The 25,015-nt window shown below is 42.7% G+C and overlaps 2 protein-coding genes across 5 annotated transcripts in view; one reads left to right on the forward strand and one right to left on the reverse strand.

The window, feature by feature from the left end:
* The window catches only part of LOC115174527 (mitogen-activated protein kinase 9), a 36,528-nt gene extending 16,034 nt beyond the window's left edge, over nucleotides 1-20,494 (forward strand). Inside the window, exons 6-12 of one of the 4 annotated variants that reach the window (XM_029733159.1) lie at nucleotides 1,003-1,168; nucleotides 9,836-9,907; nucleotides 13,301-13,483; nucleotides 13,893-14,017; nucleotides 15,683-15,746; nucleotides 15,868-15,936; nucleotides 18,619-20,494. In XM_029733159.1, the coding sequence (XP_029589019.1) occupies nucleotides 1,003-1,168; nucleotides 9,836-9,907; nucleotides 13,301-13,483; nucleotides 13,893-14,017; nucleotides 15,683-15,746; nucleotides 15,868-15,936; nucleotides 18,619-18,755 (816 nt within the window). In that variant the 3' untranslated portion in view covers nucleotides 18,756-20,494. Of the gene's footprint in view, nucleotides 1-1,002; nucleotides 1,169-9,835; nucleotides 9,908-12,887; nucleotides 12,960-13,300; nucleotides 13,484-13,892; nucleotides 14,018-15,682; nucleotides 15,747-15,867; nucleotides 15,937-18,618 lie in introns of all 4 variants that reach the window. The other 3 variants (XM_029733149.1, XM_029733169.1, XM_029733141.1) reach the window with 3 other exon arrangements.
* Nucleotides 20,381-23,500, reverse strand: LOC115174542 (rho GTPase-activating protein 24-like). Its single transcript, XM_029733183.1, has 2 exons — nucleotides 22,195-23,500; nucleotides 20,381-21,189 (listed from the first exon to the last, which is right to left on the reverse strand). Exons 1-2 carry the CDS (start codon nucleotides 23,187-23,189, stop codon nucleotides 20,952-20,954), a joined length of 1,233 nt encoding a protein of 410 aa, XP_029589043.1. The 5' UTR covers nucleotides 23,190-23,500; the 3' UTR covers nucleotides 20,381-20,951.
* Nucleotides 23,501-25,015: the final 1,515 nt, after the last annotated feature.

Here is a 25,015-nt window from a genome sequence, read left to right on the forward strand (position 1 = left end):
GAGATGGTTGTTATTCCGGAAGGTTCTTCCATCTCTGCAGCACTCCAACAATCAGGCCTTTATGTTAGTGGCCAGACGGAAGCCACTCCTCAGTAAAAGGCACATGACAGCCTGCTTGGAGTTAGCCAAAAGGCACCTGAAGGATTCTCAGACCATGAGAAACAAGATTATCTGGTCTGATGAAACCAAGATTGAACTCTTTGGCCTGAATGCCAAGTGTCATGTCTGGAGGAAACCTGGCACCATCCCTACGGTGAAGCATGGTGGTGGCAGCATTGTGCTGTGGGGATGTTTTTTTTAGCGGCAGGGACTGGGAGACTAGTCAGGATTGAGGAAAAGGTGTACGGAGCAAAGTACAGAGATCCTTGATGAAAACCTGCTCAGGAACTCAGACTGGGGCGAGGGTTCACCTTCCAACAGGACAACGACCCTAAGCACACAGCCAAGACCACGCAGGAGTGCCTTCGGGACAAGTCTCTGAATGTCCTTGAGTGGCCCAGCCATAGCCTGGACTTGAACCCGATCAAACATCTCTGGAGAAACCTGAAAATAGCTGTGCAGTGACGTTCCCAATCCAATGTGACAGAGCTTGAGAGGATCTGCAGAGAAGAATGATGAGAGAACCCCCAAATACAGGTGTGCCGAGCTTGTAGCGTCATACCCAGGAAGACTTGAGGGTGTAATCGCTGCCAATGGTGCTTCACCAAAGTACTGAATAAAGGTTCTGAATACTTAAGTAAATGTGGTATTTTATTTTGAATACATTTGCAAAAAATGTCAAACTTGTTTTTACTTTGTCATTATGGGAGATTGGGGGGGGATTGAATCAATTTTAGAATAAGGCTGTAACGTAACAATGTGGAATAAGTCAAGGGGTCTGAATGCCAGTGTCGCATTCCACTACACTCGCATTAACATCTGCTAACCATGTGTATATGACCAATAAAATTTGTTTTGATACTTTCCGAATGCGCCGTATGCTCTATCCCTCTCTCCCTATAGGATCTGAAGCCCAGTAACATAGTTGTCAAGTCAGACTGTACTCTGAAGATCCTGGACTTTGGATTGGCCAGAACGGCCTGCACCAACTTCATGATGACCCCCTATGTGGTGACTAGGTACTACAGGGCTCCAGAGGTCATCCTGGGCATGAAGTACAAGGAGAATGGTAAGTGGGAACAAGGCTATGGCTGTGTCTCAAACCACACCCTATTTCCCCTGTTGTGCACTACCCTTGACCCTCTGGTTTTGGTTAAAAGTATTGAACTTGGGAAATAGTGTCATTTAGGACACAGCCTAATGTACAATATGTTTTTGTATCTGCATGCTACAAATCTGACTAATCCACTAACAAGTCCTGGGTCCTGTGTGTATTGTGTACCACTGAACAGAGTTGTCCCATTCCTAAAGGTGCTGATGTGTTAGTGATTGGAATTCCTCATAGTGCTGTCAATAGCCACACAGACCAATACCTCACAAGGCTTCTTCTCTCTAAGCTGAGACCTTGAAACTGAGAGATCCCTTTCTCTTAACAAGGTTCTGGTCATACTGCCAAATTGCAGATGCTGATAGTGAGGATTCATTCAATCAGTCACTTGCATGAACACAGAAATTGGTTTATAGAAAAACGGAACTCACAGAAATTGGTTATTAGAGAAGAACAAACATATAAAAATGTCCATCACATTCATCTTATCACAATCATTACATTTTAATGTAAGCATTTTGTTTTCTTCTATATCATATTTATTTTAAAGTACGGGAAATCAACACATAGAACCAGACACTTCAAACCCTTCGTTCTGTGTTATACAATCTAATTGGTATGGTAATACTATCATCATAATAAAGGTTATACTTCTATTAATGGCAATTAATTTATCAAACATACACAGCATGTTAAATAACACAATTTAGACAAACTAGGAAGAAAAAAAAAACTTGCTGCAGCCCATTTTGTCAATTTGGCATCCCCAACTTCTAAACAGGGATTCCAAACAAGTTCCAGGTGTCCCCTCTGGTTGTGGGGAATTATTCTTAGCAACAGTGGCAATGTATTCGGTGAGATCAGTTATATTAGGAGAGTGATCTGGGACAAAAGTACAAAATTCATCGCCAATATACACACTCACTATACATACACATGGATTTAGTACTGTAGTGGTGGAGTAGGGGCCTTAGGGCACACAGTGTGTTGTGAATATACACATTTTAAAAACATTACAATACAAACTGCCTTAATTTCGCTGGACCCCAGGAGGAATAACAACAGCTAATGGGGATCCATAATAAATACAAATGATTGCACAAGTGCCCCCTTGAACTGCCAAGAGATAGTCAAGAGCCTCTCTGTTTGCAGAGCCAATTTACGCAATTCTTTAGGCATTGCCAATTTTCTCTACGTCTCTAGAGATCTCCCAAATTTGGTCTAGGGCACATGCATATTGGCTTTCACAGGGAAGAGAGAGAACACATGTTATAACAGTTTTCACACCAACCTTGATAAGAATGAGATTGCAGCTTGGGCTAACCTTGCCCCAATCTAGTGGCTCTCCTCACATTTTAGGTGTATAGCTCTGTCTCTAGAAGCCTCGCCTTTCCAAACCATAATTAGAACTACCGTAATTTCCGGACTATTAAGCGCATCTGAATATAAGCTGCACCCACTGAATAAAAAAATATATATATATTTTGAATATAAATAAGCCGCACATGTCTATAAGCTGCAGGTGCCTACCGGTACATTGAAAAAAATGAACTTTACACAGGCTTTAACGAAACACGGCTTGTAACAAAAATAAATAGGCTTTAACGAAACACGGCTTGTAACAAAAAATAAAAAAATTAGCAGTTTAGTTGTCTTTTTGCACTGAGTCAATTCCTCACGCTGCTGTTTCCAACGTCTTATCATCGACTCATTAAGACCAAGCTCCCGTGCAGCAGCTCTATTTCCTTTTCCAACAGCCAGATCAATCGCCTTCAACTTGAAAGCTGCATCATATGCATTTCACCGTGTCTTTGCCATGATGAGGGTGACAAAATGACTACCGTAATCAGAATGATGGGAAGTTTGAGAGCGCTCGATTTAATCTAAACAGTAAACAAAAAAGTTTGACCGTAACCCGTTCGGCAATTTCATTGGTCTAATGAAAGCTTCATGCCGCCAAAAAACTGAGCACGTCACAGAATGTGTTTTTTTTGGAAGAAAAAAAATTGAAAGCGGGAAAAATCCATATATTAGCCGCGTCATTGTTTAAGCCGCGAGGTTCAAAGCCTGGGGAAAAAAGTTGCGGCTTATAGTCCGGAATTTACGATATTGCTAAATTGTCCAACCCAAATTTAGAATGGTAGTCCTTAGAACCAACTTGACGCAGGATCACTTTAATTTAAGACCTTCAACTTAGCACACACCGATACTGGCAGAATGTACATTGACATACAGTATATTCATCTTATATTTCCAGTATTAACTATTCTCATCCCTTGTGGTAATGACAGATTTGGTATCTCAATTCATTCTTAGTCAAAATTACTATACATTTCTCACTGTGCAGACCTCCACAATCAACCAGATACTTCAAATAAACCATTTTGGATAAGCCTAAATCAATTACGGGCACAGTTTACCCGACACATCCTTCTGGCGTTTCTTCATGTGTTTCAGTTTGTCCTCCCAATGGCACATGTTAAAAGTGGATGGCCCTTGATAATGTCTCTCACCTGAGCCGCCACTGTCCTTTACAGTCCATTATGTCTTGTCCATTTTCCTACAAGTACACCAGCAAGTTTGGGTGGGATCTTTCTCCATGCTTACTCCATGTGGACCCATGTCTCACTCCTGAGAGAAAAGGCAGTTGATAGCTTCGACTGGATGCTGTGTACATGCTGGCTCGGACTCCGGTCTCACGGTAGAAGTGGTGAAGGACCATACTGAACGCCATTGCTTCAGCTGGTTGGGGGAGGGGGGGGGGGGGGGTGGTGTGAGGTTCACACTATTCTTGGTCAAATTATCCCTTCAATGCATGTAGACACCATCTGTAGTCACTTTTGCCATAGAGGAGAGACCAGAACAACAGTTTTTAGTTTAGGGCATTTCTGATTCAGGAAATCCAGACAAATGATTTATTGTATGACAAACTGTTACTGCTACCAATATTCTTAATACAGATTTCTAAAACAAATGTCAGAGAAACAGCACAGTTGAAACCATTTTAGAGATAGAGATGGATATCTATCTCCATCTCAGCAAAAAAAAGGAACCCTGTCTTTCAAAGATAATTTGTAAAAATCCAAATAACTTTCCAGATCTTCATTGAAAAGGGTTTAAACAATGTTTCCCATGCTTGTTCAATGAACCATAAACAATTAATGAACATGCACATGTGGAACGGTCGTTAAGACACTAACAGCTTACAGACGGTAGGCAATTAAGGTCACAGTTATGAAAACTTAGGACACTAAAGAGACCTTTCTACTGACTCTGAATAACACCAAAATAAAGATGCCCAGGGTCCTTGCTCATCTGTGTGAACGTGCCTTAGACATGCTGCAAGGAGGCATTGAGGACTGCAGATGTGGCCATGGCAATAAATTGCAATGTCCGTACTATGAGACGCCTAAGACAGTGCTACAGGGAGACAGGACGGACAGCTGATCGTCCTCGCAGTGGCAGAACACGTGTAACAACGCCAGCACAGGATCGGTACATCCGAACATCACACCTGCGGGACAGGTACAGGATGGCAACAACTGCCCGAGTTAACACCAGGAATGCACAATCCCTCCATCACTGCTCAGACTGTCCGCAATAGGCTGAGAGAGGCTGGACTGAGGGCTTGTAGGCCTGTTGTAAGGCAGGTCCTCACCAGACATCACCGGCAACAACGTAATCTACAGGCACAAACCCACCGTCGCTGGACAGGACTGACTAGTTGCGGTTTTGTCTCACTAAGGGTGATGGTCGGATTCGCGTTTATCGTCGACGGAATGAGCATTACACCAAGGCCTGTACTCTGGAGCGGGATCGATGTGGAGGGTCCGTCATGGTCTGGGGCAGTGTGTCACAGCATCAGCGGACTGAGCTTGTTGTCATTGCCTGCAATCTCAATGCTGTGCGTTACAGGGAAGACCTCCCTCATGTGTTACCCTTCCTGCAGGCTCATCCCGACATGACCCTCCAGCATGACAATGCTACCATGCACAGAACGAGCAGTATGGCTGATTTCCTACAAGACAGGAATGTCAGTGTTCTGCCATGGCCAGCGAAGAGCCTGGATCTCAATCCCATTGAGCACGTCTGGGACCTGTTGGATCGGAGGGTGAGGGCTAAGGCCATTCCCCCCAGAAATGTCTGGGGACTTGCAGGTGCCTTAGTGGAAAAGTGGGGTAACATCTCACAGCAAGAACTGGCAAATCTGGTGCAGTCCATGAGGAGGAGATGCACTTAATGCAGCTGGTGGCCACACCAGATACTGACTGACTTTTTGACCCTCCCTTTGTTCAGGGACGCATTATTCAATTTTTCTTAGTCACATGTCTGTGGAACTTGTTCAGTTTGTCTCAGTTCTTGAATGTTATGTTCATACAAGTATACTGCTCAAAAAAATAAAGGGAACACTTAAACAACACATCCTAGATCTGAATGAAAGAAATAATCTTATTAAATACTTTTTTCTTTACATAGTTGAATGTGCTGACAACAAAATCACACATTGGATTTCCATTGATTATTTTTATCAACCCATTTAGGTCTGGATTTGGAGTCACACTCAAAATTTAAGTGGATAACCACACTACAGGCTGATCCAACTTTGATGTAATGTCCTTTAACTTGTTATGGATAGGGGGCAGTATTTTCACGGCCTTATAAAAAAACGTACCCGATTTAATCTGGTTATTACTCGTGCCCAGAATCTAGAATATGCATATAATTAGTAGCTTTGGATAGAAAACACTCATAAGTTTCTAAAACTGTTTGAATGGTGTCTGTGAGTATAACAGAACTCAAATGGCAGGCCAAAACCTGAGAAGATTCTGTACAGGAAGTACCCTGTCTGACCATTTCTTGGCCTTCTTTGTCATCTCTATCCAAAACAAAGGATCTCTGCTGTAACGTGACACTTTCTAACGCTCCCATAGGCTCTCAGAAGGCGCCAGAACGTTGAATGATGACTCTGCTGTCCATGGCTGAAAAACAGTAGCGCATTTGGTAAGTGGTCGATCTGAGAACAATGAGACTGGTGTGCGTGTGCACGTGAAGAGTCCATTTTAGATTTTGAGTCTTTGAACGGAAAGGACGTCTCCCGGTCGGAATATTATCGCTTTTTTACGAGAAAAATCGCATAAATTGATTTTATACAGCGTTTGACATGCTTCGAAGTACGGTAATGGAATATTTTGAATTTTTTTGTCACGATGCGCGTCACCCTTCGTTACCCTTCGGATAGTGTCTTGAACGCACGAACAAAACGCCGCTATTTGGATATAACTATGGATTATTTGGAACCAAACCAACATTTGTTGTTGAAGTAGAAGTCCTGGGAGTGCATTCTGACGAAGAACGGCAAAGGTAATCCAATTTTTCTCATAGTTAATCTGAGTTTGGTGAGTACCAAACTTGGTGGGTGTCAAATTGGCTAGCCCGTGATGGCGAGCTATCTACTCAGAATATTGCAAAATGTGCTTTCACCGAAAAGCTATTTTAAAATCGGACACCGCGATTGCATAAAGGAGTTCTGTATCTATAATTCTTAAAATAATTTGTTTTTTGTGAACGTTTATCGTGAGTAATTTAGTAAATTCACCGGAAGTTTTCGGTGGGTATGCTAGTTCTGAACAAAACATGCTAATGTAAAAAGCTGTTTTTTGATATAAATATGAACTTGATTGAACAAAACATGCATGTATTGTATAACATAATGTCCTAGGAGTGTCATCTGATGAAGATCATCAAAGGTTAGTGCTGCATTTAGCTGTGGTTTTGGTTTTTGTGACATTATATGCTAGCTTGAAAAATGGGTGTCTGATTATTTCTGGCTGGGTACTCTGCTGACATAATCTAATGTTTTGCTTTCGTTGTAAAGCCTTTTTGAAATCGGACAGTGTGGTTAGATAAAGTAGAGTCTTATCTTTAAAATGGTGTAAAATAGTCATATGTTTGAAAAATTGAAGTTTTCGGATTTTCGAGTTGTTTGTATTTCGCGCCACGCCTTATCATTGGATATTGGAGTGGTGTTCCGCTAGCGGAACGTCTAGATGTAAGAGGTTAAACAACTCAAAATGAGGCTCAGTAGTGTGTGTGTGGCCTCCACGTGCCTGTATGACCTCCCTACAACGCCTGGACATGCTCCTGATGAGGTGGCGGATGGTCTCCTGAGGGATATCCTCCCAGACCTGGACTAAAGCATCCGCCAACTCCTGGACAGTCTGTGGTGCAACGTGGCGTTGGTGGATGGAGCGAGACATGATGTCCCAGATGTGCTCAATTGGATTCAGGTCTGGGGAACGGGCGGGCCAGTCCATAGCATCAATGCCTTCCTCTTGCAGGAACTGCTGACACACTCCAGCCACATGAGGTCTAGCATTGTCTTGCATTAGGAGGAACCCAGGGCCAACCGCACATGGTCTCACAAGGGGTCTGAGGATCTCATCTCGGTACCTAATGGCAGTCACGTCCTGCACGGTGTTGGGCTTTAAGCACAACCCCCACCTGTGGATGTCGGGCCCTCATACCACCCTCATGGAGTCTGTTTCTGACCGTTTGACCAGACACATGCACATTTGTGGCCTGCTGGAGGTCATTTTGCAGGGCTCTGGCAGTGCTTCTCCTGCTCCTCCTTGCACAAAGGCGGAGGTAGCGGTCCTGCTGCTGGGTTGTTGCCCTCCTACGGCCTCCTCAACGTCTTCTGATGTACTGGCCTGTCTCCTGGTAGCGCCTCCATGCTCTGGACACTACGCTGACAGACACAGCAAACCTTCTTGCCACAGCTCGCGTTGATGTGCCATCCTGGATGAGCTGCGCTACCTGAGCCACTTGTGTGGGTTGTAGACTCCGTCTCATGCTACCACTAGAGTGAAAGCACCGCCAGCATTCAAAAGTGACCAGAACATCAGCCAGGAAGCATAGGAACTGAGAAGTGGTCTGTGGTCCCCACCTGCAGAACCACTCCTTTATTGGGGGTGTCTTGCTAATAATTTCCACCTGTTGTCTATTCCATTTGCACAACAGCATGTAAAATGTATTGTCAATCAGTGTTGCTTCCTAAGTGGACAGTTTGATTTCACAGAAGTGTGATTGACCTGGAGTTACATTGTGTTGTTTAAGTGTTCCCTTTATTTTTTTGAGCAGTGTATTTACACATGTTAAGTTTGCTGAAAATAAACGCAGTTGACAGTGAGGACGTTTTCTTTTTTTGCTGAGTTATTTATATATATATATAATTTTCACTTTTTTTTTTTTTTTTTTTTTAAATTGGCTTATACTCCCCTATCATCTTGGTGAACTCACTGCAGAGTTACAGGTCAGGGAGTTAGAGGGCTAATCCTAAAGGAGAAATCCCAACCATCCAACAGACCCAATCTGGTGATATGTGTTATTGAAGCAAGACAAGAGCAAGAACAATGAAAAGACCACAGCAATACACATCACTTGATGTGTGGAAAATCCAAATGGATTGAGGTTAACTGTCAATCATTTCCAACATCTTTTTATCCCCTTTTTACAGGCAGGCATGTGAAGAAAATCAATTTGCCTATTTACTCTTGTGCATCTTCAACAATTCTCTTTTTACTTGCTTTGCACAATATGTATCTTCCGTACATATTTAATAACACCACGTATTCAAAAACACCATGTTATTTGTAGTGGCTGCAGACCACGTAGACTTTTCTTATAAATGCCTATAGATAGCTCTTAGTGGGGCTTTCCATGGTACCATTATGCCCTCGTGCTAGAGTTCTCATAAAACTAGTGAATAGCCTTCTCTCTATAAGACTATGGGTACTTTTTGTATGTGTTATTCACCTTGATTTTATTTTTCATATTTTTATTCAGATTCATTTAAATGGACTTATTGAAATCAGTTGCCGTCCCTCAATTGTTCGCGGATGATGTCTCCACCTGGACAGCTCACAGTAAGGGTCTGGGCAGGTCTCATCTTTTGGTCACATGGGAATTTACCCTCAGGCTTCATAAAATGCGCCACTGGTTTTTCTCGCAGACCCCCACTGGAAATTCTTACACAGGGATACTCTAATTCAATCTTTAAATGAATCATTGTTTATCATCAGTGCACTGGAGAGGTTCCAACAAACTTAATGCACCAAGTACTCATGTCGATTAGGAGCTCTAACTAGGCAGTCCTGTTAGTTCCCTTATATACTAACAAGTTATATTTGCATGATTTTAGCTTATTCATAATTAATGTTTGCTTAATTCATGTGACAGACCAATACCTCACAAGGCTTCTTCTCTCTAAGCTGAGACCTTGAAACTGCAATATCCCTTTCTCTAAACAAGGTTCTGGGCGTACTGCCAAATTGCAGATACTGAACGAATCCTCCCTATCAATCAGTCACTTGCATGAACACAGAAATTGGTTTATAGAAAAGCATCAAACAGAACACAGAAATTGGTTATTAGAGAAGAACAAACATAAATGTCCATCACAGTGGGTTGGTTTTAAAATGGAGTGCTGTTGGTCATGTTTGGTGTGTCCAAGGACCTTGAAGGGTTGGATGGAACTAAACTGTTGTGGTGGCTGATCAAGATTAGATAACAGTGACTGATCATGTTTATATTGATGATGGTTGTTGACGGTTCTGTGCTGCTCTGCAGTTGACCTGTGGTCTGTTGGATGCATCATGGCTGAGATGATTGCACACAAAATCCTCTTCCCTGGAAAAGACTGTATCCTTTGTGCGTGTGAGAGCGTGCGTGTTCGTTCCACTTATAACACATCACTCTGATATGAGAATTTGTATGTAGCAGTGTTACATAGTGAATGGTATTCCATTTATGTTTTTGTTTATCGATGTATAGTAGTCAAACCTACTTCCTGTGTAGGAAGTTAAGGCATATTTTTCCAGTGCATTAGAAGTTTCCTATTGACCTTATCAAAGGAAAATACCTCAAGTCGTCATCAGGGCTGAAATACAGGAAAGGGGGAGGGGTTTAAGAACATTTGTTAAAGGCACACAGTCCAAAGCAATTACTATCCACGCCCTGACCACATCACATCCTATTGTACCAGCTACACACACTCGTACACATCAGGGTTTGTGTTATCCAGAAATATCCGGCTTTTGGCCTTATTTTATTTAAAAAAATGTTAGTAAGCACAATTGGCGGCAGGCTATTGTCTGGGAGAAAAAAAATCCAATTGCAAAATAATGCTTTTTTTGACTGTTTGCAGTGGTGGAAAGTACACAATTGTCATACTTGAGTAAAAGTAAAGCTACTTTAACTCAATTTTCAATTAAGGTATCTGGTTTTAAGTATACTTAAATATCAAAAGTAAATGTAATTGCTAAAATATACTTAAGTATCAAAAGTATAAATAATTTTACATTCCTTATTAAGCAAACCAAACCGATTAATTTACGGATAGCCAGGGGCACACTCCAACACTCAGACATAATTTACAAATGAAGCATTTGTGTTTAGTGAGTCTGCCAGATAAGATGCAGTAGGGATGACCAGGGATGACCAGGGATGTGTGAATTGCACCATTTTCCTGTATTCACAATTTAATGAGTACTTTTGGGTGCCAGGGAAAATGTATGGAGTAAAAAGTTCATTACTGAAGAAAATGTAGTCAAGTAAAAGTTGTCAAAAATAGTAAAGTACAGATACACCCCCTCCCCCAAAAATGATTTAAGTAGTACTTTAAACTATTTTTACTTAAGTACTTTACGCCACTGCCTATTTGTTGACGTAAATACATTTGACCAGTCATGCTTATCGGTCTATGGGTTAATTTGCGTAATTTAGTGGAATTTAATTGGTACGTGAGTATTTTCGTTATAGATACAGTGCCTTTGAGCGGAAAATCTGTCTTGACAGCGATTTTTATTATTTCCAACAATTCTCAATGCAATCACGTGTTAAAAATAGTTGTGACCACGATTTAAAAATTGCTATTTTTATTCTTCAGCTGGTAATTGAAGCGCGCTTCCCATTCAGTATTTAAATGCATTGGCAACGGAAGTCAGGCTTCATCAGCGCGTCACACACCACTTTGCAATGAGCTGGAATCAGTATGCATTTTGAAAATGTATAGCTACTTAATTGTTCAAAACCTGAACATTTTACTACATATTATGAGGCATGTTTTACCTTGCTTCAAAGTAGCCTGGGCATATGCCATTGAAACCAGAAGCCTATTTATCTCATGTTCTATAGGTTTTACATTTCCTTCCATTGTCCAGGTAGCCAAATGCCTTGTGCACATTACTGCGCTAATTATGTTAAGAAATAATACTTTACATTTTAAGCTAAATGTTATGATCTGTTGCATCTTCATTGCTTTTCAACATTATTTTTATATAGCCTAGGCCTAGTGGTTGTATGAATTTGGGATCTATCTTCCCACAACTGTCCCAGAGACTGACTGGGCTATTTATTTCTCGACAAGCTGGCCAATAGAACAGTAAACTTTTCTACTATGGGAATAGTAGATTGACAGGCTCATAGGTGACGCATCCATAAGGCTAGGGGAATCTAAGCTTTCCCTAAGTTACTTAAATTATATAGCCTAATTAGCCTACTCCTGTCTATACAGAAATAAAACATAGTTTGGAAAACAAAATGGCTATTGCTGTAAAGAGAAGACAATGAACATCTGTCTTTTAGTAACCAAATTCTCAACCTAATTGAACAGTAGGCCTATAGCTTATCATATTTGCACCAGCGGAGAGTGCGCACAGCGCGTGTTCACTCTTTCTCATTGTTCAGTCAGTGCCACTTAAGTTTGTTTTTGGACAATTATTTCCTCCTCCGGTTTAGATGGACGTCATATTCTATTTGCGTCTCCCCCTTCTCATAGGCCTATTATATGGACAACGTTGTTTTTATTTATCTGTTTCAGTGTCAGCAGAGTAGGCTACCCTGTAATTTGTTGTATTAAAAAAAGATTCTGCTTATGTCTCCAGTCCATATAAAGCGTAGTAGAATTGCATGAAATGTGTTTTTCCCGTGCAAAGAAAGAATAAACGTATCTGATGTAGCCCAGGACTCGACGATATACACGTTCGGTCTTTTTTTAAACATTTTTTATTTTTTGCGAACTGTGACCGAGTTATATTATTAGCCTAAATTATGATGCCCAATCTACTCATCCCATTATGCATAGTAGGCTATCTTACATAAGTCTGTAAATGCGATTATGTATTCAATGCTTTATTTTAAAGGTGCATTTTTCTGGTAAAAATGTGCTGAAACTCAAGAGCCACCTATGCATACGCTGGTGGTTTTGCTGTTCCTTACTCGTCTTGTCTGAGGAAAAGTAAATGTGGACAGTTATTCTAACGTCTTCAAAGTGTCCAGTAAGGACACACGTTATTTCATCCTCGACTTGCAAATCGGGAAACCGAAACGGCTGTGTGAACTGATAAGCAGTGCTTCTAAGCATGTGAGAGGAGCCTGAAAGGCTGTGTTTGAAGTTAGTTAGTCTGTCCTTCCCATCCTAATGAGTGCTCTCTGAATGGAAACAGCCTGGAGTATGTCCCTAATCCTGCATTTGAACCATTTCATAACTCTAAAGCATTATTCTTCCATTAACATATAATTTAACCACCGCCATATGTCTTTCTATGATTTTGATGATTTGTGTTATAAAGACAACCAACCATGTTTGAACATTGTGTTTTCGATTTCTTCCTGTTCCCAGTGGACATCTGGTCAGTGGGGTGCATCATGGGAGAAATGGTGAAGGGCAACGTTATCTTCCAGGGCACCGACCGTATCCTTCATCCATCTCTCTCCCACCCTCTCTTTTTTTTCCTTCTATATCTCACTCCTCTTGATTCTTCCATTGTCTCCATAAGTATTTATACTTTGGCTTGCTGTTTGGTTAGATCCACATGGATGATTGAGACCACATTGTGTTTTTCCTCAACCAGTGACGTCACCTCCCTTGATAATGAAAGAAGAACTGGGATGACTCCTATTAGCATTTATACTGGCTGCCTGTTTCACCTTTTCTAATGGGATTGGGCTCTGTCTGTCCTGTCTGTCTTCTTCACACATTTTTAGTTGATGTAGTACACACCCATGTTCTCCTTAACTGTGGTGCCTGTCCAGACATAGACCAGTGGAACAAGGTGATTGAGGTGCTGGGTACTCCCTCCATGGAGTTTATGAACCGGCTGATGGAGACTGTGAGGAACTATGTGATGAACAAGCCTCAATACCCAGGGGTCAACTTCGCGGAACTATTTCCTGACTGGGCCTTCCCCTCTGATTCCGAACACGACAGACTCAAGAGTAAGATATCTCCCCACTGACCCTATGTTTTTTGACTTTTATTTTAGTTATTGGTCCTGGAGGGCTCTAGTATCGCAGGCTTTTGCTCTAGCCCATCACTGACACCAGATTCAGCTGACCAAGGCCATAGTGATGAATGGATAAGTTGAAACCTGTGTGTTAGTGCTGGGCTGGAATAAAATATCGCTCGCATTGTAGAGCAGGAGTGAAGAACACTATCCAGCGATATGTGTGTTGCTGTATCAAATCGATCTAGTTGAAAGCTGGATCAGTATTCTTATCTAACACCTTGTGTGGGCTTAAGCGGTCGCATAGAGACCACGGGGTCTATCTTAATGAAATGTCAAGATAGTCTTGGTTGCTGTAGAAACAGTGCAGTGAATGTGCCATTCTCTCATTTCCATGACAGCGGGTCAAGCTCGGGACCTGCTGTCCAAAATGCTGGTGATCGATCCCGAGAGCCGCATCTCTGTGGAAGAGGCCCTGAATCACCCGTATATCCATGTGTGGTACGATCCAGGAGAGGCAGATGCGGTGAGTGGATTGTTCCACATTTTTGAGAGATGTATACAGTTGAAGTCGGAAATTTACATACACTTAGGTTGGACTCATTAACTTGTTTTTCAACCACTCCAGAAATTTCTTGTTAACAAACAATAGTTTTGGCAAGTCGGTTAGGACATCTACTTTGTGCATGACGCAAGTAATTTTTCAAACAATTGTTTACATAGATTATTTCACTGTATCACAATTCCAGTGGGTCAGAAGTTTACATACACTAAGTTGACTGTGCCTTTAAACAGCTTGGAAAATTCCCGAAAACAATGTCATGGCTTTAGAAGCTTCTGATTAGGTTAATTTACATAATTTGAGTCAATTGGAGGTGTACCTGTGGATGTATTTCAAGGTCTACCTTCAAACTCAGTGCCTCTTTGCGTGACATCATGGGAAAATCAAAAATCAGCAAAGTCAGAGAAAAAAATGTAGACCTCCACAAGTCTGGTTCATCCTTGGGAGCAATTTCCAAACGCCTGAAGGTACCACGTTCATCTGTACAAACAATAGTACGCAAGTATAAACACCATGGGGCCACACAGGCGTCATACCGCTCAGGAAGGAGACGTGTTCTGTCTCCTAGAGATGAACGTACTGTGGTGCGAAAAGTGCAAATCAATCCCAGAACAACAGCAAAGGACCTTTGGAAATGCTGGAGGAAACGGGTACAACGGTATCTCTATCCACAGTAAAACGAGTCCTATATCGACAGAACCTGAAAGACCGCTCAGCAAGGAAGAAGCCACAGCTCTAAAACCGCCATAAAGCCAGGCTACGGTTTGCAACTTCACATGGGGACGAAGATCGTCATTTTTGGAGAAATGTCCTCTGGTCTGATGAAACAAAAATAGAACTGTTTGGCCATAATGACCATCATCATGTTTGGAGTAAAAATGGGGAGGCTTGCAAGTCGAAGAACACCATCCCAACTGTGAAGCACGGGGGTGGCAGCATCATGTTGTGGGGGTGCTTTGCTGCAGGAGGGACTGGTGCACTTCACAAAATAGATGACATCATGAGGCAGGAAAATGATGTGGATATATTGAAGCAACATCTCAAGACAGTCAGGATGTTAAAGCTTTGTCGCAAATGGGTCTTCAAAATGGACAATGACCCAAAGCATACTTCCAAAGTTGTGGCAAAATGGCTTAAAGACAACAAGGTCAAGGTATTGGGGTGGCCATCACAATCCCTGACCTCAATCATATAGAAAATGTGTGAGCAAGGAGGCCCAGAAACCTGACTCAGTTACACCAGCTCTGTCAGGAGGAATGGGCCAAAATTCACCCAACTTATTGTGGGAAGCTTGTGGAAGGCTACCCGTAACGTTTGACCCAAGTTAAACAATTTAAAGGCAATGCTACCAAATACTAATTGAGTATGTAAACTTCTGGCCCACTGGGAATGTGATGAAAGAAATAAAAGCTGAAATAAATAATTTGCTGTACTATTATTCTGACATTTCATATTCTTAAAATAAAGTGGTGATCCTAACTGACCTAAGACAGGGAATTTTTACTAGGATTAAATGTCAGGAATTGTGAACTGAGTTTAAATGTATTTCGCTAAAGTGTGTATATATGGGGAATACATTTGTTTGGTCTGATATGTGTGTCACTGTGTTGTCTATGTTGTATCTAATAGCCTCCCCCACAGATCTGTGACAAGCAGCTAGAGGAGAGAGAACACAGCATCGAACAGTGGAAAGGTAGGGGGTGGCTCCCTCTAGGGACAGAACTCTCACCTGTTCTGATACAGTACATTATCACACACACACACACAGTGTAGATGACTGTACAGGGATGAAATGAATCACTCTTTCTCCTCAGAGCTCATTTATGAAGAATTGATAGACTGGGAGGAGAGGAACAAGAATGGAGTGATGAAAGAAGAGTCAGGTAACTCTTTACACAATACACAGATACAAGATCACATCTTAATGTACTATATAACAAGTCCTCTAGGTCTGTTGTGACTGTTTCTGTGACACAGTGGTGAATGTTAGTGGACCGGGCCCCAGGGTTGGGGTTAATTGCACAAATTCGATTGAACTTGAATTACAGTCTTTGAATTCAGAGAGAATTCAACTCCTCTCAATTTTAATGTTAAGTAAATTCCAAGAATGACATTCCCAATTCAATATTATCCCCAATAATTCCAATTAGAATTCATATCCCTCAGGCTTTCAGCCTGATCATGTCACTGTTCAGACAGCCTAGCTATAATGGAAATAAAAGTTTAAATGTTTTTAAACCAATCCTGCTGTCCATTTTTGATACTAAGTGCGTTGATTCCATCAACTGGGAAATGTACAAATATTGAATTCCAAGATAAAAAAATTGAAATTCTAACAGTCTAATTCCAATTAAATTCCGTAACTTGAAGGTTGTTGAAATTCAAATTTGAATTCAACGTAACTTCTCCACTTCAAGAATTGAATTGAAATGTCTAATTAAAATGGAATTGACCCCAACCCTGGTGGACCCTGCCAGGTATTAGGGATGGGCATGGTTATTCGCATATTCTAATATCCAAATGAACATTAGTATTCAAAACAACAACACAAAATGGGCCTATTTTAACAATGAAAAATTGTTACACACAAGGATATACAATGCCACTTGAAAATCTTAATTAAATATAACTACAAAAATGTAGTGTTTATGTACATGCATTGAGCTACTGCTGCTTCAGATGGTTTTGAAAGTAAATTGTTTACTGTTGCCAACGGTAAATGTAGCCTACAGTTCTGAGGATGCATAAAATGATTTTGTTTGAATTTAAAGCAAATTTTCTCTCACATGGGCTATGGGTTGCATTTACATGAAAAAGCATTTTACTATAATAGCGCATTTAGCCCACTGGTTGGCTCTGACAATGGTATGCTATTTTCCTCACTTCAAATAGCAGTTAGCCTATAGTCGCGCACCAACAGACGGTGCATAAGACCTGACACAGATCAATGCAAAACACCTTTTGAAACAGAATCAGTTCTATTATGGGGAACGTCAGACTTCTCTTTCACTGTTGCTGTTAGCCTAGGCTACTGTTAGCCAAAAACACTGGAGAATACCACCCTGAAAACAACTGCTGTTGTGGCATTATGCGTCATTCTGATTGTTCAAGAGTCTAACTTATTTTTTTATTAAAAATAAATTGGCTCATGGTATTATTTGAATAGTGATATTTAAATGTCCATCCCTACCTGGTGTGTGTATATAGTAGACCAGTGGTCACTAACCTGTGAATCGCGATCAACTCGTTGGTCTTCAAGGCATTCCTCATCGATCACCAAACATTTCTGTACAAAAGGTTGCGTTCTTTTATTTATTTTATGTTGGCGGAAGGTGTACTTGATTCAGAATCCCTGCACACTGGGTAGGCAAAGTTTACCCATTTGGAACCATTTCATTTGTCTAAAAAGACAAACTCCGCCTTCCCGGTGGACCGGCTAAAGGGAGTGCGCCTACTGCGCTGGCCAATCGGATAGCTTAAATCACCGTGCCAACAGCTTCCCCCGGCCACAACGTTTGATACTAGCCTACGTGACATTTCATGACTTTTAAAACCATGACCAGAGAGAGACTGTTAATTAGTTTTTTTTGTGAGTTCATGTCTTTAAGTTTTTATTCAACACTATTACAAAACATAAAATGCGCTTCTCCCTATGTCCACTCGCGCTGCAGCTGCAATGAATTAGTAGCTATGCTTTTTAAAATTATTATTGTTATTAGCAGCTCGTCATGTCTAATTTATTATTATTTCACTTTCTCTGGTCATAGGAACAACATGAATTTGTGCATGAGGCAGATCAAATAAAATGTTTGTCACATGAGGTGCGACTCGAGATTCGCCATCAGATGGAAGACGGTCCCCTCTCTCTGGTCAGTCTCACCAGAGGAAAGGAAGGAGAGAGCAGGGACCGTGAGAGGCGGACCCTCTGCTGCTCTCTCCCTCCCTCCGCTGAGACTAATGTGTTCAAAACAACTGGGAACTCGGAAATGTCCTACTTCTGACTTCAGTGCGTTCAAGACAATTGGGAAGTCGGGGGGAAAATAATTTGATCCGTCTGGGGAAACATTGTTTTGAACAGTCATCCAACTCTGAATTTCAATTCGGAAACTCGGGCATCTTTTCTAGAGCTCCGACCTGAAGATCACTGACGTCGTGATTTGACCCCCCCCTCCCCAGTAAAATAAAAAAGCGAATGATTTCAATTAATGCTCAGCTGTGCCTCACAAGTGCTACACCAACTGATCTATTTTATTATCAAAGCTTGAGTTTTGAAATATAATATGGTCTGAGAAGAACAATATTGCTAAGCATTTAGCCAATATGTTGTGATGTATTAGGCCTACTGTTCCTACAGAACTGTTTTTATTAGGTTGTTAAAGAATTAAGCCATTTTAAAAAAAAAAAAAATTTTTTTAACTGAACAGTAGATCTCGGCTTGCTTTTTGACTGCGAAAGTGATCTTGACTCGGAAAAGGTTGGTGACCACTGCATTACACATACCGTATAAACCCTATTATATTTTTTGTCTCTGTGTCTGTCTCTGTGTTTGTCTGTCTTTGTGATAGAGGCAATGACGGGGTTGGCCTCCCAGTCGTCCTCGGCCAATGACATCTCGTCCATGTCAACAGAGCAAACCCTGGCCTCAGACACTGACAGCAGCAGCATTGACACACTCACTGGACACCTGGACGAGAGCCAATGAGATCGCACCAGGAAGTGTATACGTTTCTATTTTCTAGCTTGCTTTGTCTCGCTCACCTCTTTATATTTCTTTCCGTCTTCTTTTTTTTTTCCTCTAACTTCCATGCATAGGTCTATTTTTCTAAAGAAAAATTGTGTGATCTTGGACACGTATAGTTTAGCTGTAACCCCAGAGCAGTGTTTCAATTCTATCCTAAACCTTATTTTTCTGACTGTAAGAGGCGCAAGTTACAATATCTATATTGGGTTAATAATCTTTTTATTAATATTTGAAGTATTCTGTAATATTCTTCCATTTTGAATCTGTCTTGAGAATTCTTGGCAAGGGACTTGATATTTACTTTGCCTACCTTTTTTTTAAATTGTTTTTGTTTTCAATTAAGGTTACAAAGATTTTAACCTAAAGACAGGAGTATCATTAGATTTGAGCAGCTGCATGCTACAGCGACACAAACAAGGCTCTGATCACATTATCAAACCATCAAATGTTCATCTGATGAGCAACCACTAATCACATTTTTTTTTTAGATTGTTTTAGTTAGGTAGCAGTGTTGAGAACAAGTGAGAGTGGTGCCTGTGAGTATAGTGTTTTAATTGTCTTGAGTGATGTGGCTTGGAGCTGTTACTCCTCCTGACCTCCAGGGGTGGCTGTGGTTTCAATGTTAAGGTTTTATTTCCTTATAAATGTACTGTATGTAATAGTATCAAGCTAAAGCTCTGATAATGCACGTAGATATGTAGCTAGGCATATTTGTTTATTAGACATTCAATGTACCCATAGAAACATCTTCATATAGTACAATCAACCCGTATGCCATAAGGTACAATGTGTATATTGAAATATCATTATCCTGTACATTTTGAGAGTACAAAAAACAGGTCCGTGTGTTTTTAGTTTGAGTTCTTTGCTAAATGTTGCACACCACTGACGATGTTTGACCCATACAAAACAAGACCCTTGTGAAACGTTTTATTGATGATCAAATGCATGGGGCCTCTTATTCTAAACCATTCCATCAGTACTGGAAATCGTTTGGGAGAAATCATGACATAAAACATATATTGAAATTTAGTATCTAGAGATGTAGCAACTTAACAATTGTTGTTCAACTTGCATGGCGGCACATGCACTGTACTTTTCTCGTGTGTGTGCTATATCGGTACCATGCTGTCCTCTCATCGTTCCTCTAATGGATTTTGCTCCTTCAAGACAAGCACAACCACATTAGTAGATGAATGCCTATATGGACCTGAAGGACACTCACAGTGGTGGGGCACAGCTGTTGGTTTGGAATGTGGACATGTCACATAACTGTCCAATACCTAGTGTGATTCTGGACCTTGAAGTTCTGGAGCAGAACTCTGAGCATAGAACTAAACAGAGTTTGATGAAAAGTAACTCTGTTGAATGATGGATATGCACAAACAGACATAATGTAGTCAGATGAGGACTGTACCCCATATTTGTTTTCCTTTCAAACCATGACAGCCTTATTCATTCATCATGCCTTAAATGACCAGAGGAGTGTCCAGCTCCCTCTTTACATCCTATTTGATAAGGACTGAGGTGTGTGTGTACCATGTTTAAAATATTCACTGTGTACAAACTGTACATTTCATGGTTTATCTTGTTCATTTCCTTTTATTTTCATAATGTACTGTCTGCAATGGCATCTGTTTCACAATACCACTTTGCCTTCATGTTGTCCTTCCCCATCAATTAAAAGTGGACAACTCAAAGAATGTGATGTTAATTGCTGTAAATGCAGAGGTACTGTACATCGATACCAGTTCAGAACCTTCTAGATGTGTGAGCGCCTCTTGCACTTCCCCACCGAACTGGCAAATCGGCTGTTCCAGATCCCGACCCAGCACTAGAAAGTGCTAATAGAGAGGTGTGATATAATCATCAAAGATGAGGCAAACATGACGCAAGATAAAGGTGTATGAGCCCGTGGTCTGAATCCATGGACAATATACTGTAGCTTATGAATATGCACATTTATGATAATTAACCTTTCCATAATCCATTAGAATTCCTGAAGGCTTCATACTCGAATGTTTCCTCTCCAACTGGCCTTAAAGATTGTGTAAATAGTCTTAAAGACAGAGTTGTGTCTTATCACTTCCAATCTCACCATACATACTTCATTCCCTCCCATACATACAGTACACACCCCTCAGCCAAAGGTCAGTGTCAGAAACTCCTGACGATTTTCTCCGTCTTCTTGGCCTCGTTGTTGAGCTCTCCGAAGGTGTCAAAGAACTGCTCCATCTCCCTCTGCAGGGCTGCGTTTCGGAGGTCTGCTGCAGCCCGGCCCCTCTCTGACTCCAAGATCTTAGCCTGGACCACAGAGTACCACCGCCTCTGCTGAGCCAGGTTAGCCCTCAGGTCAAGCACCTCTACCTGGAGAGCCTCGTTCCTCTCTTCCAGACTGGGAGGGGGAGGGGAGAGAGAAGGTTAGGAAAATGTGGGGGGGACAGTAACTCTGCTGAGCCAGGTTAGTCCTCAGGTCAAACACCTCTCCCTGTAGCACCTCACTCCTCTGTTCCAGACTGTTAGTGAGAATCTTAATTGCATTTCCTTGGTTCATTGCATCCTCTCGCCTCTTGAAATGGCGAGGCGAAGGCGTGAGGGATCAGGGAGAATCTCAATTCTATTTCCTTAAGTGTTCGAAGGAGAGAGGGTAAGTGGGACAGGAGGAGGAGAGCGAAAAGGGTAAGGAAGAGAGAGGTCCTGAGCCAACACCTCGATCGAGTACCCTTTGAGGGCATCCATCTTGGGTTTAGGTTAGGGTTAAGGGTGATGAATTAGCCTATGTGACAGTCAGACATCATTGTCCCTGTGTACTGTATGCTCCTAATTTTAGTTGTATGGCCAGTTAGTCTCAATTTGACCAGGCATCCCGTCTGTCTATATCAGTACTAGTGAGGTATGTGTTAGTGTCTAGGTTAGCCCAGACCCTTTCTATAGCTCTTTTTCCATCCACCGCTACACAAACAGCCTCAATTTCTATAAGACAGTCATGGCCTCATTGTGTTTTTAGGCATAATATTACTCCACCCGAAGAAAACAATTTCATGAAGTGTGTAATTGTCGGTTTTGAATTCCGGTGTTTTTTTTTTTTTTTTAATATGGCATTCATTCCTTGTGTGCGTACTAATGACATGTCAAATAAATATAGAAGAGAATGCAGGAAAATGTTTGTGGAATATTCCATGACTGATCTCTGTCAGTAAACAGGATGGGGGGGGGGGGGGTTATATCTGGATAGAAAGCCTTTGCAACTCATCACTGAAAGTACACAGAGAAATCATGTCACTCCAAAAGCAAGCCAAAATGTGCTTGTCACCATCTTTTTTTAAATTATTATTATATGTGTGCACATTAGATGATGATGATGATGATGATGATGATGATGATGATATGAAGTTCTTACCTGTGTATGCGTTCCTCATACTCCTCCCTCTGCCTGGCTATCTGCTGCTGGAGGCTGGTGAGGAGGCTGCGGAGGGCGCTGGCTGAGGGGTCGGCCAAGGGCAGGGGAGGGGGAACCCGGGCCCCAGGGACAGGGATAGGACCAGAAGGCTGGAGAGGCTCTACTGGATGGGCGTCAGAAGCCTGTAGAGGTGGGACAAGGGGCTGGAGATGGGAGAAGTTATCTGGTCGATGGGGTTGTGGTTGGATCAATGGCTGGAGTTGGAACGTGGGCTCGTCCTGGTTAAAGTCCAGTTCTGGGTCCAGGTCTTGGTACTGGTCTGGTCCATTGCTGGCGCTGCTCCCTGCAAGGAGGATTTCACAGGAAGACCAGGAGCTACTCTCCCCGCTGACCCCTCCATCCTCCATCAACACCGAGACCGGCACCGGGATCCTCAGGAAGCGCTGGGGCGTGGGGAAGGTCACAGTGGTTTCCATGGCAGCGTCCTCGGTGGGGGTCACGGTGTGGAGGTTGTCGTAGACGGAAAGAGCGCTCTCGTGTGTGTCTCCGTCGCTGTGGCTCGGGCTGGGGCTCTGCTGATGCCGAACGCTCTCCACCTCCTGCACTCCCTTATTCCCTCCTCCTCTCTCTCGTCCTCTCTCTCCTCTGTTTGTCCCCATGTCCCAGCCCTGCCTTCCCAGGCCTCCCCAGCTGCAGTGACTGTGAGCTGGCAGCACGCCAGCCCCTCTCTCCCCTCCTCTTCCATCTCTCCCCCTTCCCAGTGTGGGAACCACAGCTGCAGCTGGGGCCAGGCCAGGGGGGGAGGAGGGGTGAAGGATTCCGGTTACAGCAGGGTTGCAAAGTCCCCCACTTTCCCTTTTTCTCTCCTTCTCCATCTCCCTAAACCCTCTATCCCTCCCTCTCCCGGCATGGGGTAGACAGTTGTCGTACAGGGGGTCGGTGGAGCAGGAGCTGGCTGTGGTGGGGGTTTCGGTGGGCAGGCAGGGCAGCTCCATGTCACTACCTCACCCTAGGGGGGTCCGGCACGGTGAGGGGGGGGGGGGCGCTGAGGGTTCGAGGGGTGCAGTAGTGAAACCTTGCTCTGCTGTCAGTTTAGTCAAGGAGAGGTCTGGTTGTAAGTGTCTGGAGGTGTAAGGGAGGGTCCCTGCTGGCTGTCCCCTGGAAGGAGTGCCGCGTCCTTGGGAGGGAAGTGTGTGTAGGACCCCCTGCCTGGTTCTCCTCGGTGTCCTTGACGCGGCTGGTGGGCGGCAGGTAGCAGGAGTACTGTGGCCGTCTGAGGAAAGGACTGCAGCTCTCACTCAGCAGCTGTGTGTGTGTGTGTGTGTGTGTGTGTGTGTCTTTAAGCAGCCCTGACTTCAGCTGTTGCACCATAACAGCTCCTGAGGGAGTGACCAGAGTGTAACTCAGCCTGGCTCATTCCTGAAGACACACACATTCAGAACTAGCTACAACCACAAAAATAGATACTGTATGTGGGCACACACACTGCAATAAACCCCCCGACACCGGAGAGGAATGAAAGTGGTTGCCAGGCAATGCTTCCTGATTGGAGCATACAGGGTTAGAAACTCCCCTTTTACCGGGGTACAATGGCACAAATGCTGGCACACTTCTGGCCTGGCTTACACGTCACCGTGTCAATTGACACTCAGTTCCCCTTTTCTTGTGGCAACAGGTCACAAATCTTGCTGCTGTGATTGCACACTGGTATTTCACCCAATAGATATGGTAGTTTCTCTATCTCAGTCAATCTGTTTCTACTTCCCTGTTTGTTTCTCTCTCTATCCCCTCCCCCTTTCTCACTCCCACACTCTCTTGGTTTATGGCACCTGTCCATGCTAATGCTGTGGGATGCAGTGAACCAAGTGTCAGGCGCATTTAACAGTGTGAGGAGAGTGATGGTGGTCAGTCACCCCACAGTTTAGCCCAGGCCATTCAGCTGATCTATGGAGGGTACTCACACGCACACGCTCACACAGAGCGTACTCAGAACCAGTGGGCGGCTACCGACATACCGTACAGGAAACGAATCATACGGTCTCACAACTCCTAGACTATAGATTTTACCCTGAGTATACAGAGTGGGAGAGAGGGAATTTAGACAGAGGTTGGTTTACAGTAAAGTGAAAATGTGATAAGTAGAAGAGGGTTTATTTTACAGTTTAACTACAGAGAGAAATGAGGTTGGAGACAGAAGCAGAGATAGAGATACAGCTTCCCTATTATGAGTCACTTAAACATTGGCAAAGAGAAACATTTAATTAGAACTGAATGCTTTTAGTACAGTTTGTGTTAATGCACCTTACTCACTGCAGGCTAGAGAGCTGAGTTCTGGAGGTAAGCCATAGCCACCTACACACACACACACACACACACACACACACACACACACACACACACACACACAGATGTTGCTATGGAACATTTGACCACCAGATGGGGCTATTAGCTATTTTATATGGAAAGTGTGATTTCAATGGGTGGTGTACCTTGTCGTCAGCAAAAATGTAACAGGCAGGAATTGCTTCCATCATCTTCCAAACCTAATCTGAATCACAGTATCCTTTTTCTAGCACTGTAGGTGCTCGGTTTGTTTCTCTTTTTAAAATCCATGAATGGTTGATAGGACCCTACTTGTCCAATGAAGGACAAAGAGCTATCAGGACACATTCTCTCTTTAACCGCCAGCTTCTCCCTTCCCTCCGATTTAGGGTTAAAACACGGTTTCCAGCATCAGATCACACCTATCGATCCAGTATTGATCAGTGATCCAGTGTTAGATCCTCCTCTGCTTCAGCTGCAGGGCAGGGTCAACCCAGTC

The sequence above is a fragment of the Salmo trutta genome, chromosome 3 (genome assembly GCF_901001165.1).
Source record: "Salmo trutta chromosome 3, fSalTru1.1, whole genome shotgun sequence".
Classification (NCBI taxonomy): domain Eukaryota; kingdom Metazoa; phylum Chordata; class Actinopteri; order Salmoniformes; family Salmonidae; genus Salmo; species Salmo trutta.